This window comes from Oculina patagonica, chromosome 7 (assembly GCF_052425735.1).
Source record: "Oculina patagonica isolate OP01 chromosome 7, crgOcupat, whole genome shotgun sequence".
NCBI classification, from domain to species: Eukaryota; Metazoa; Cnidaria; class Anthozoa; order Scleractinia; family Oculinidae; genus Oculina; species Oculina patagonica.
In genome coordinates this window covers 15642005-15655583 of record NC_135764.1, presented here as the reverse complement: position 1 = coordinate 15655583, position 13579 = coordinate 15642005, and the positions used below count along the sequence as shown (strand labels likewise).

At 38.2% G+C, this 13579-nt stretch overlaps 1 protein-coding gene across 5 annotated transcripts in view; it reads left to right on the top strand.

The window, feature by feature from the left end:
* The window catches only part of LOC144659972 (allene oxide synthase-lipoxygenase protein-like), a 64290-nt gene that overhangs the window by 42570 nt on the left and 8141 nt on the right, over positions 1-13579 (top strand). For 2 of the 5 annotated variants that reach the window (XM_078520509.1, XM_078520505.1), the window contains exon 2: positions 13422-13526. The exons of 1 other annotated variant lie outside the window; for it this stretch is intronic. In XM_078520509.1, coding sequence (XP_078376635.1) covers positions 13422-13526 — 105 coding nt within the window. Of the gene's footprint in view, positions 1-2529; positions 2577-11460; positions 11597-13421; positions 13527-13579 lie in introns of those variants that run through there. 2 more of the 5 variants (XM_078520507.1, XM_078520506.1) reach the window with 2 other exon arrangements.

The window sequence follows — 13579 nt, the reverse complement described above, 5'->3', positions numbered from 1 at the left end:
GAGATACAGAAGCTCGAGTAAAATTCTAACTGCTGTGAAATGAACATCGTTTGAGCTTGACGTGTATTTATAGATTGCGCTCGAGCTCCGTTAATTAGGTTTATTCATTTGGCGATCAGATAAAAATCAATGAATGATCAGAGTTATTAAAGTCCATTTCTAAGCACGAGAGACACGGAAGTTTGTTTCAGAAGCATTAATGCATAGAAATACCGGTTTATATTTGAGCGGTAAATCTGCATTTATAATACACTGATTCAGCGTTAGCCGGAAGTTGCATGGAAACGAGGCCTAAGGGCCCTCGGCGGCTAAAAACTATAAAGATTTTACTAGCGTGTGGGGCATTTCGAGTCGAAATAAAGCATTTTCTTTACAAATTAGCCACGATTCTTGATCCCTATCAGTGCAAACGTATAAAGAGAAGAAATGTTAATATCTACCAGGCGACAGGCGAAATTCTAACAGCTTAGCGGTAAGATTTTGCTGCCAACTTCAATATTCCCTAGCATAGGCTGAATTTCATCCGTTCTCTCAGGTAGTTTACAATCAATTTTGAATTTTGTTGATCAATAAAATGAAACCACTTAAAAATCCAGAATACCTTTTAAGAAACAGGTTCTTCTGTGGGAAGGAAGCCCTTTGGTTTTCGATCTAAATGAAAACTTTCTAATATATTAATGGCGAAACTCGCGAAAACGTCACGCACACATCATTAAAGACAGTCTACTGATTCTGTTACAGAATTTGTTAGATTTTTTTCAATAGAATTTGTGATTGGCATGAACTGTTTCAAGTGTAAATTGAATTGTACATTTATTTGAGTTGCAGATTCATGCAGTTTAATAATAAAATAAAGCCAACTTTCATATCAAAAGAATTATAATATAAAGTACACAACGTCGTTTTCGACGCCAATGGGTGAGTTGTGTGTATACACGGAAGGTTATTTAGTGTTTAAATTTATCTATGCTTTTTAATTAAACACACAGATTCTAGAGTGGTAGCAAAATGTAGCAGTGTATTCATAGCAGACTCGGTTGTTATTACCGGTAAAATTATACTGACCTGGAAGCTTACATGTGAACAATAAAATATTCTCTTGCCGGTCAAATTCGATCCAGTTCAGAAATGAAGTCAGGTCCGTAAAATAATTCAGTGAAAGAAATCTGACATACCTGTATTTGACTGGGTTGACTGTACGCTTTTCGATTGTTGATTAATTATTATGATTGAGAAATGTTACAACAAACTGCGATACATGTTTACGTGATCTTTTCTGTCGAAACAAACTAACATAATTTAGATAACTGAAACTATTTGTGAGACATGTTTACGCGTGACTCTCTACGATTCTATGTCGATACCTGCAACTTTTTATTCGGATTAAAAACCTAAGGGGCTCTCAAAACCAAATTAATTTTGTTCTTCAAAAGTTCCATTCAGTGAATCATAAGGTAGTTACGTTCTTTTTTATTGATTAACAAAATCCAAAATTGAGTGTAGCCAGAGAGCGGCAAACATTCAGGCTATGCTGATGAGTAAATATAAAATATTCGATTCCAAAGAAGATGACAACAAAATCTTACCGGTAAGCTGTAAGAATTTCTTCTATAGCCTGCAAGACCTTAAATTTCTTCTTCAAGAATCAAGATTCGTGGCTAATTTGTAAAGGGAATGCTTTTACCAACTCAAAATGCCCCACACGCTAATAAAATCTTTATAATTTTGAGCCGCCGAGGGCCCTTAGGCCTTGTTCACATGCAACTTCCGGCTTTCGCTGAATCGGTGTATTGTCACAGCAGCTCAAATTTGAGTTACGGCACGGACAACCTTGGCTCTTAGATGTCTTCTTTCTGCTGCATGTATTCTTGCAGGAGCAGCTCTGTCGTAAATAAAACACGTTCCAATATATAGATTCAAGTTATCTTAGTACCCGTATGTGTGAAATATAATAATAGCTGAACAACACTCGCTACTCGATTTAAGACGACCACGTTGGTTGTGGTCGCTTCATTGTCGATTTCTTTTAGCCTCGATTAAAAAACGGCGACTGTTGTTAAGCTTTCACCGCCTGTTATTATCTCCATATCCATATCCATATTCATATTCATAATCTCACGCCTTTGTCTTACCGAGGAGAGCCGCGGAGATTTGCACATACATTTGGTAAAGACGCGCAAAAAGTACGTAACACCGGAACTCGCGTACACCGGAACTCACGTACACCGGAACTCGCGTACACCGGAACTGACGTACACCAGAACTCGCTTACACCGGAACTCGCGTATGACACTTGCATATGGCGTATGTAACCAAAAACAAAGGTGTGGCTGACTAGGATCCTTTAAAATATCGTAATTAGTGCAGGATATCCTTGCCGCTGCGTTTACTCGCAAGGAAATGGGTTTTATGGTTTGGCAAGGCTATTTTTAACTCGTTTTAGTACGTAAGAAACTGCCGTTCCTTGTCACTACTCTGGTATAAATAGGAGCACGTGTTTAGCTCGTAGTCAGTTTAGTTCTCGAGACTTTACTGAGTGGATCAAGAGTAGAAAGAAAGAGCTTGCTTCTAGCAAGGTAGGCTCGATTGGTTTGTTTATTTGCTATTAACAGTACTTGACCTCGCTAATTTCTGCATAATTCTCGTCGCTTTATCTTGTAGCTTTAGTCTTCGTTGTGTTTTTTTAGCTTAATCTTAGAGTTTTGTTTAACCAAGTTAGAAAAACACAAATATTATATTTGGTGATGAAAGCAATCAAGATAAAGTTGAAAGTTGTTCACGTGCCCACCACCACAGGCATCCAAAAACAATATTTTTAGCCAGTGTCAACTTTTTTCATTCGTAATTTTTAACATGTATATAGTATAACGACACAAAAAACAATCTTACAAGAAATACCTTTATTTCTCTCTCAGCGTTCGCCTCTTGTTCACGGTGGCAAGCAAAAGCACTGAGCGGTGATTTCTATTTACTAAAACCGCGGCTGTTTTGTTTTTACACGAAACTTTCTTCGTCCCGCACTTGCAATTGTCACAGGCCAGCTCAAATTTGAGTCACGGCACGGACAACCTTGGCTGGTAAAGACGTGCAAAAAGTACGTAACACCGGAACTCGCGTAACACCGGAACTCACGTATGACACTCGCGTATGGCGTATGTAAACAAAAACAAAGGTGTAGCTGACTAGGGTCCTTTTAAATATCGTAATTAGTGCAGGAAACAACAACGATCTTTTATTTCGTGCCCAGAAGAGTTTATATTAAGTAAATACATGCAAGAGTAAGGCTACTCGAGCTAAGTGGCTGGGCCAAGCGGAAAAAAAATATCCTTGCCGCTGCGTTTATTCACAAGGAAATGGTTTTTATGGTTTGGCAAGACTATTTTTAACTCGTTTTAGTACGTGAGAAACTGCCGTTCCTTGTCACTACTCTGGTATACACGTACACCGATTCAGCGTAAGCCGGAAGTTGCATGGAAACGAGGCCTAAGGGCCCTCGGCGGGTCAAAATTCATAAAGTTTTTATTAGCGTGTGGGGCATTTCGAGTCGGTAAAAGCATTCCCTTTACAAATTAGCCGCGAATCTTGATCCTAAGTTCAAAAGTATAAGAAGAAGAAATTTAAGGTCTAGCAGGCTAGAGAAGAAATTCTTACAGCTTACCGGTAAGATTTTGTTGTCTCCTTCTTTGGAATCGAATATTATAACAATAGAGTTGATGTTCTTGGGCGTAAATATGTTTTTGGCCCGACTCAGGCTCATTTTAGCCCGAGCCGCAGGCGAGGGCTAAAATGAGCTCTGAGAAGGGCCAAAAACATATTTACGCCCAAGAACATCAACTCTATTACTATTATAATCATTTCAGAGGGCATTTAGGTAAGGAATCAAAAACAGTAAGCGATATCGTGAACGCTGCAGTTGCGAGTCGGCGTTTATTCTGATTGAAAACCAGGTTTAAAAGTTTACAAAACTCGGCAGAAAACCGCAAAATTACTCAAAACAATCTTTGCTTGAAAAAGGAAATTACAAAATTCTATCGGCAGCAAAGAAATAGTCGTCATTTATAAGCGTTAAAATTAATTGTGCTGTTAACTGAACTGGCAGTTTGGAATATGCCTGAAATTCAACTGAGCGAGTTTCGCTCGACGAAGACAAACTTACATTCACTTCGCCGCCTGGATTCTTCTTTGAGTTTCTGTTATTCCTCTTCATCTAGTTGGGAAGACTGAGAATTTGCTTTCCCGTTCAGTCCTTTAAACATTTTGTCGTTATAAAGCTCAAAAACAGTTTTGAAGCGTCTCGACTAAAATTAAACGAAGCTTGAAATATTATTCCACTAGCTTGTGCCAGCCAGCAAGAAAACGGCGCGAACAGTTGAATGGTTTTCAGTTCTGATTGGCTGGCTTCGATTTTTTCTTGTTTCTGATTGGTCCACCGCAGCGGGCTAAAATATATTTTAGCCCGCTGAATTCTCCATTTTAGCCCGCAAAATACGCCACAATGCCCGATGAAATGATTATAATTTATATTCGCTCATCAGCATAACCTGAATGTTTGCCGTTCACACTCAATTTTGGATTTTGTTAATCAATAAAACGAACTACCTTATAATTTACTGAATGGAACTTTTGAAGAACAAATTTGGTTTTGAGAGACCCTTAGGTTTTCAATAATAAAATAATAATAATACTCTTTATTTCAACACGGTAAAAAATCATCAGAACTTAAAATACATAATACTTATTTAAAATTACTTAATACCTATTTTACATAATAAATTTAAATTACATTAGTCGTCTACAATGAATTAATTAGTTATAATAAAAGAAATGCCTGCTTTCCATGAATGCCGTGTGATGTTAATATTTACATTGATTCTAGCCAAAAACGAAACTGCTGCAGCCGGATTTAAAGCTAGTGAGAGTTTGTGCTTGCCGAAGGTCGACAGGTAAACTGTTCCACAGCACCGCACCTCTATAGCTACAACTGTTTTTAAGAAAATTAGTGCGGGGCAGCGGAACAGTTAGTTTACCCGCGGACCCTCTCAGTGAATAGATACACGTATCGCTTCTATTAGAAAACATTGTCCTAAGGTAGTCAGGTGCAAGACCATTGAGTGATTTATAGACCATGACGGCTGTTTTAAATTTAAATTGGACATCGAGTTTATTCCAGCCAAGTCTTGCAATAAGATCATCAGCATTGGCATCGTAGGAAGAAGAGGTCAAGATACGCGCAGCATGGTTTTGCAGTTTTTGTAGTTTACTTGCCAGAGTTTTACTGCAATTCCCCCAAACGACACTACAATAATCAAAATGGGGTTGTACTAAAGAGTTATAGATACATAGTAATGTCTTAAATGGAACAAAAGACCTGCTACGCTTTTTAGGGTGCCAATGCCAGATGCAATCTTTTTAGAAATATTTGTAATGTGTAGATTCCAAGTTAGGTTCTTATCTATATATACACCAAGGGATTTTGTAAATTCAAATTGCTTTATAGAGTCACCATTTATTGAGAAGGACAAAGGTCTACTCAAAATACTTAATCCGAATAAAAAGTTGCAGGTATCGACACAGAATCGTAGAGAAGGTCACGCGTAAACATGTGTCACAAATAGTTTCAGTTATCTAAATTATGTTAGTTTGTTTCGACAGAGAAGCTCGGGTAAACATGTGCTGCAGTTTGTTGTTACATTTTCCAATCATAATAATTAATCAACAATCGAAAAGCGTACAGTCAACCCAGTCAAATACAGGTATGTAAGATTTTTTCACTGAATTTTTTTACGGACGGACCTGATTTCATTTGTGAACTGGATCGAATTTGACCGGCAGAAAATATTTTCTAGTTTACATGTAAGCCTCCAGGTCGGTATAACTTTACCGGTAATAACAACCGAGTCTGCTTTGTATACACTGCTACACTTTGCTACTACTCTAGAATTTGTGTGTTTAAAAAGCATTGATGACTTTAAACACTAAATAAGCTTCCATGTATACACACCGACTCACCCATTGGCGTCGAAAACGACGTTGTGTACTTTATATTATCATTCTTTTGATATGAAAGTCGGCTTTATTTTATTATTAACCTGTATGAATCTGCAACTCAAATACATGTACAATTCAATTTACACCTGAACCAGTTCATGCCAATCACAAATTCTACTGAAAAAATCTGTCAAATTCTGTAACAGAATCAGTAGACTGTCTTTAATGATGTTTGCGTGAATACGCGAGTTTCTCCATAATACTAGAAAGTTTTCATTCAGATCAAAATCCACAGGGCTACCTGGTAAGGAAAGGGTTAAAAGGTATTCTGGACTTTAAAGTGGTTTCATTTTATTGATTAACAAAATTCAAAATTGATTGTAAACTACCTGAGAGAACAGATGAAATTCAGCCTATGCTGGAGAGGGAATATTGAAGTTTGGCAGCAAAATCGTACCGCTAAGCTGTTAGAATTTCGCCTGTCGCCTGGTAGACATTAAAATTTCTTCTCTTTATACGTTTGCACTGATAGGGATCAAGAATCGTGGCTAATTCGTAAAGGAAATGCTTTATTTCGACTTGAAACGCCCCAAACGCTAGTAAAAACTTTATAGTTTTTAGCCGCCGAGGGCCCTTAGGCCTCGTTTCCATGCAACTTCCGACTTACGCTGAATCGGTGTATAGCTGGGAGTTTGGGGTGTTTTTTGGTGTTGTTTTTTTTTTGAGGGGGCTCGAGGGGGGGAGGGGTGTGTGGAAGTGGTGCCTTCGTATCCTCTTTTGTTCTTTTACACTGTGGCCTGAATTTGGAACAGTTCGGGGAATGGATTATCAATTACTCTTCGTTATGCCATGTCACCCCTTAATGTGGGAGCGCCGCGCCTCAATTCACGATAAAAAATTTATGGCCGCCCGGTCCATTTATGTAGTTCTCCGCCAGGTCTCTCAATAGGCAGGTAACGAGCCTAGTGGCCCATCAGGACGGAGCTCACACCGGTTTCCGCAACGTGAAGCGACAACGAGTATTTTTTACTCCACCCGGATGGGATGCTATTCCATCGCAGGGTTACCTCCCTTCCCGAAAAGCTAAAGATTGACTGGTTATCATTTTTACACCTGGGTAAGGAAAGGGACTCTGGGAGTTGAGAGGCTTTCCAAAGAACTTAACGCATTGTCCCCCAAAAGCTCTATCCAGGACTGTTTGGTCCAGAGTCCAGCGCAGTGACCATTATTAGGCCATCACGCTCCCCAACCGTGTAAGAAAGTGCAAAAATCTGCTTGTATAAGCCCTGGGGTTGTACAGTTTGGTACGAAATGTGGGCTTTTAAATGTGTTAAATAAGTTTATTCATTTGGCGATCAGATAAAAATCAATGAATGATCAGAGTTATTAAAGTCCATTTTTAAGCACGAGAGACACGGAAGTTTGTTTCAGAAGCATTTATGCATAGAAATACCGGTTTATTATTGACTGACGCGGTTAAAAAATACTCGGCTTCTAGCGGTAAATCTGCATTTATAATAGCTGGGAGTTTGGGTTTTTTTTGGTGTCGTTGTAGGAAGGCGGGGGGAGGGGGGTGGAAGTGGTGCCTCCGAATCCTCTTTAGATCTCTGTCACAGTGGTCTGAATGTTGAACAAAAGAGCTCATCTGTTAATAAGCATAATGCGAGCTGATTTTGAAGTGAACATGACTTTACGTTTTTGTCATCAGTAATTATCGTGTTCGAAGAAGGCGTGACTTACTCGCGGCAAGAACAACATAATAACAGTGAAGCTAACACATTTTCCTCATTGATTTGAAATGAATTTCGAATCAGGCAGCAAAAACCTTGAGTAAAAAGTAAACAAACAAAGCAAAACCAAGGAATATGTGTCTATGTCCTAGAAAGTGTGGCCGTGAGGTGCAAACCTTTAAGTTAAACAGTTGTCATACAGATTGTCAGTCCGCTTGTTTAGTTTTCCTTCTCAGTCGACGAATGCCGATATACTGCGACCTGGAACAGCAAGTTGTCAAGAATCAGACAAATGATCTTCCTGTCCATAAGATACTTGAAGTTTCCGGTGACGTAAGAAAAGGGTTTGAAGTGGCACGAGGAGCACTCAACAATTCAAACGTTCAAGTTAACAGAGCGTATCAAAACAGGAAGACAAAGTCTATTGCACAGTGTATCTGCTTTGTGATTTCTGCAAGTCACTAAATGTAACAAAAAAAATTAGGACAAGGCTCAGGCGCTGAACACTACCAAAAAGGCATTTAACAGTAGTGTCAGTTAGCAGCTCTTGCAAAGTCTCGCATGAATGGCTCGTCACCCTTCGAAAAATAAAATAGAACAAACAACAGGAACAATGCCCCAACAACAAAAGCAATGGCAACTTCTACATTAGAGGACCAGTAGAATTACAAGCTTACAAGAGCTGCGAACGGTTTCTCGCTGATAGCAACCTTTTCCATCAATTTTATTGATATTATCTGCATTGGATATCTATAATAGACTGTTACGTTAACTATCGACTTTGTTGAATACTCGACCAATCGTTTTATGGAAATAAAAAAGCAGCAGTTCAGAGGGTCTACCAAAAACTTGGCCCTATCCATATGTTATGGTATCCTCGCACAAGATCAGATTCTAATTTATTCTTACCGTTTTGATGCAGGTTTTGTAACCGTCCTTCGGAGAATTCGAATTTTGGACCAAAATTTTCCAATGAGATGATATGATCTGCTTACTTTAAAGCTTGTTATGACAGATTATAATAAGACTAAGCGAAGATCCTTTGGGCCTGTTACTAACTTATTTTTATGTAAGAAGGTATGGCATGACCACAAGTTATTAGCCTGTAATCAAACGAGTAATTCCCAAATCGGTCGATCGAATATGATTATACACCGAGTTGATAAAAACTTATAAGAGAAAGCGACGCACGCTTACTTAATGATCTTTGTGACTAAATCCGCAAAGGAAAAAGCTCATAGTTGAAAATGTTTTAGGAATACAAAGAAGGAACAAAAAGGAATATAATCAAGCGTAAGACATGCAAGGACATTTTTTATTGAAACTTCACGTTACGCTGCATTTCTGATAATGAAAAGATTTGACTGTTTTTGGGAAACACGCAATCACAGACACCGATTCAACTCTTGAACTGGGTAAACAGACTTAACAAGGCTCAATATTTTATCAACAAATCCTTTCGCAACCAAAAACACGGAATATTAAGCTTGATTGCCATTTTCTTCTTTTGTTTCAATTTGTTCCTTGTTGGAATGCGTCAGTTCCGCCGGGGCCGGAAAGCAACAAGTGCACGGTAACTGAGCGAGGAGAAGATGTTATTCGATTTTCAAAAACACTCAATCTTTTATCTCAGGTAAATATTGCTTTGATCATTTTTCGTGTAGGTAGCACTTAAATAAATTCAAGCTTCACCTCCAACTTTCCAGAACGAAGCTCAAAACATTGTCAAATTCTACTTACTTATTTACATGCATTTATTTAAATTTCAGTTCTGACTGGAATTTCGTAGTACATTAAAACAATATTAACCTCCAGGTTGTCAGCGAGTCGCTGAACAAGCAAAATCACATAACAGAATATTGCGTTAGTTGTACCAGCTATTGTTAAGGAAGACATTGTATGCTTGCAACAAAGTGAAAGTAGGAATAACTAAAACGAGAAAAATACGGCGACATTCTTTTCAGAGTAGCACCTTTTGAGGTTTTCCTGTCATGTGATTAGCTGACACATTAACTAAATTATAACAAACAAAGCGAATCAAAACAGGAAGATAATTCCGCCTCTGATTTTTTATAAGTACGTCATCGAGTTTAGTAGCTTGCATTAAAAATTTAATGTAACAAGAGCCAAAATGAGATGAGATATCAAATGATTGCTGTCAAGCATTGCATTTGACTTTTTAAATCCTCATCCAGTGGTTTTAATTACAAATGTATTCTTATGACGCATTTTACCTGTGAGATACAAAATTTACGCCTTTTATATTGACATTTCAGAGTAATAGTATATAAAAAAAATAGGTCACCAAGGGTGACATGAGTCTAATGCCGTATGGCATAGTGATACAGATTGCGCGGTTTTCGTAAGCCGGTTAAAATTGGTTAGAGGTTTGTGTTCGGGAGTTTAATTTAAAATGCTTATAGCAAGCTAGGGGCATCGTGGATGATTATGGATGAAAACGAAACAGTCATAAATGTTATATGCTTCACAAAATTTAAAGTATGAACAGGAGTTGATGTTACTTCTTCCGTATTGTCCGTAAAAGCAGAAACGATTAAACATTTGGACAAGATTGCGTGACGATTTACAAAAAGCATGTTCATTACAACAAGGGTTGAAGAACTTCACATCGTTTTCTTTCAGATTTTTCACCATTTTGATGATGACTCTTGAAACAGATTTTGCAATAAAAGCACTTGAAATAGTGACTGTTACTCCATTGTACTGTAAGCACTTAGTGACAGATTTTCCTAAAAACGGGTGTAAATGCTCGCGTCAATATAATGATGACCTTTTGAACGCTGGAAACTAGGCAATTATTATCGAGCTACCATACACAGGAGCGAAGACTGTTTATCATGATGTACAAATTTCGCGAATCATCACTTCCATATCAATGTAACCATTTTATGATTTTTCTAGCTGTAAGAAGAACTTAAGATCTCTGAGAGTCGTAAAAGCATGAAATTCGATTTCAGTGTATGGCAAAGGCCGGGACAGTGTAATACTGCAAAGCGGCCAAACAAACGCATTTTGATTTAGTCGCGTAACTTGATTTACATTTATCCATGTACATCTTTTATTTTTGAAGGTTTTTGTTTGCACTGTAAAGAAAAAAATTGGTCAAAATTCGAATGACTTAAATACAAAAACCGAGGTAAAGTTTTCTATTTTTTAAAACAAAATAAATATTTGGTCGCATTGTGTAAATAAACGCGAGTCGCCGTCGAAATATTTTTTCTCAAAGACGTCTTGCTTTTTAAGCAAGACGAAAATACAAGTGCTTAACTGAACTGAAAACGAAGATTTATTTTCACAAAAAGCTTACAAATGTCTTAACTGGAAAATTATTTCGTCCTGTTCAAGTGTTGAATAATCGTGACTTGAGAAAGAACTTTTAATTATGCGTGGGAACACGTGTCGCTGATTGGCTGTTTTTAATTGAAACTAATCGTGCGTGTCCGTACGGAGTCCGTTCTTGCAGCTGATCATTGTTTTCTACATTACAGCGAACGATTATCGATCCCGAACCATTCCCTTGGGATTGCTAACAGCTTTTTTCATATAACAAAGAGTCTAATGCGCATGCGCAAAGCGCACGCAAGCATTAGATTTAAAAAATTGATAACTGGGAGCAGTTGTTAATTAGCTTGTACGTTTTTATAAGCATAGCATTTATTATTCCCTTTGTTTCGGTTGTTATGGCTTTTCTAAGAGTCTCTCATTCATAGCGAGCGGAAGAGCATTCCAACGTAATCATCCATTACTTAGGTCTGTGCAGGACTAGTCTGCGAAACGTTGTGCTCAGAGGTTCCATTTAGCAAACGCTGCTATCAAGAGCAGGCTTCGAGCTGTCACGGCGTGCTTTTATCACTGAGGTAGGATGTATTCTGTGTTCTAAACTGTTCAACATTTTGGTAAAGGAGATTTGTTAAACTTTCTTTTTACTCTTTACGTTGTGTGAATGATCGAAGGAACTTTTTCCGTGTTCAAGACGTCTATTCAATACATTTCATTTAGGCTTGCTCCAAGTCGATCGTCCCAAATTTTTCAACAAGAGCTTTTCTGTTTATTTTTTTCTGAACGCGTGCAATGTTTTCTTAATGCTTATAGCAAAACGCAGGGATTTCCTTTCACTAAACAAACGACAGTTTTTCTAATATGAGGCACGAGACTAGGTCGACGTCGCGACGCGTGCGCTAAGTGTCGAGCGAAGTGCGAGTCAAAATGGCCAAGACACGATCGACCTTCAAAAAATTCATTATCTCACGGATGTCAGTTTGGCGCGAAAACGTACATAGTGTGCTTACACGGCTTTTATTTCTGGAGACAGCGTGGCCTAGTGGTTAGGTCACTGGACTTGTAATCCGGAGGTCCCGGGTTCAATTCCTCCTCTCTGCCACTAGATTTGCGTTCGGTGGTCCCGAATTTAACTCCTTCACGCTTCGTATATACAGTGTAGCCAACTTAACTAGTCAGCTTCCTGCCAGTTGGGATTTTAACAAAGTTCTGTTCGTTTACAATATTTTTAATTTACTTACAGTGTCCTCAATTAGCACAGTTGTGCCAAATACATTGACACGTAAAATAAAGTGAACTTTTTTTTTAATTTTATTTATTTGATTTTCTTGAATTTAGCACGTTTCATATTATACCAGACTAAGTGGCTGATGGCCGAAAAAATGCGACAAACTTGTGTAGAATATCTTGCTATGAATAGCGTTAAACTGAAAGACAAAAACTCTGATGCTTTGAATAATTTCTAAAAATTTCCTCCGGAAGACAAACCTAAGTAAACGCACGGACAGACAAGCGTTGAAGTTTCTCGCGAGTTCAGAGGAAAGGGAATGCTTTAGCGGCTTGCAAACGGGAAATTACGCAATTCCACGAACTGCTTACGGATAACAACGAAGCTTGATTGACTTGGTTGTTTACCAAGAGTGCGGGATTCGCGGTCTCTCGATGGGTCTCGTTTAGCGAAGTGATACTCAATCATAGTTTTCTGTTAAGACTACGAATAAAGTAACGTCTTGTTATACAAAATAGTTTTGCTCTAAGCAGGAACTGACGCATTGAGCAAAGCGAGCACGAGGCCATGTGATGCCGAGAAGTTCAGCGAGATCTTCTTATTGCCAGTTATTTGTCGTTGACTTTACTTAAATCCACTGTAAAGGTAGCTTTTAAAGCAGGAAATTTTTCTGGATTTTTCGTTGGTGTGTACCTGCATGACCCCATTCCCCCCCCCCCCTCCCCCCCCCCCCCCAAAAAAAAAAAAATGTTTCGGATATATAACGATTTGGGATTACTCATTTCATTTTTAATAAACTTCACGTCCAAATAACCAAACAGAACTCTTGAACTTCATGTACTTTGCGACACATTGAATGACGAATTTTTCGTCACGATACCGGATAAAAAAGTGTATGTTGCTGCTCATGCATAACAAAAGCGACTGACTTTGAGTCAGTATTTGATTGTTTCGCTTTATTACGATATAAACTAGACCAAAAAATATCTAGCCTGGCTTATAAAATGCCAAAGGTATTTTCCGGCCTGAAATTAAATAACGCTGTATAGATATGCTTATGGCCATGATGTCCTAACTATAAGCTACCTCAGCTACGCTTCATTAGGTGTATATATCATCTTGATCCTTTACAATTGCAAACTTTAATTAATGTTAAATTATGTCTAATAACTCAGCCTCCGTGGTAAAGATGAATACAAACGTAAATTACTTTCTTCGAGTGCTGACGGGAAACCGCAAGGGAGCTGGAACCGATGCCACAATATCTCTTACTATCATAGGTGAGATCAATTGTAGTCTGTCGTTTGATTGTTTTGAGGATTTAATGATTTGT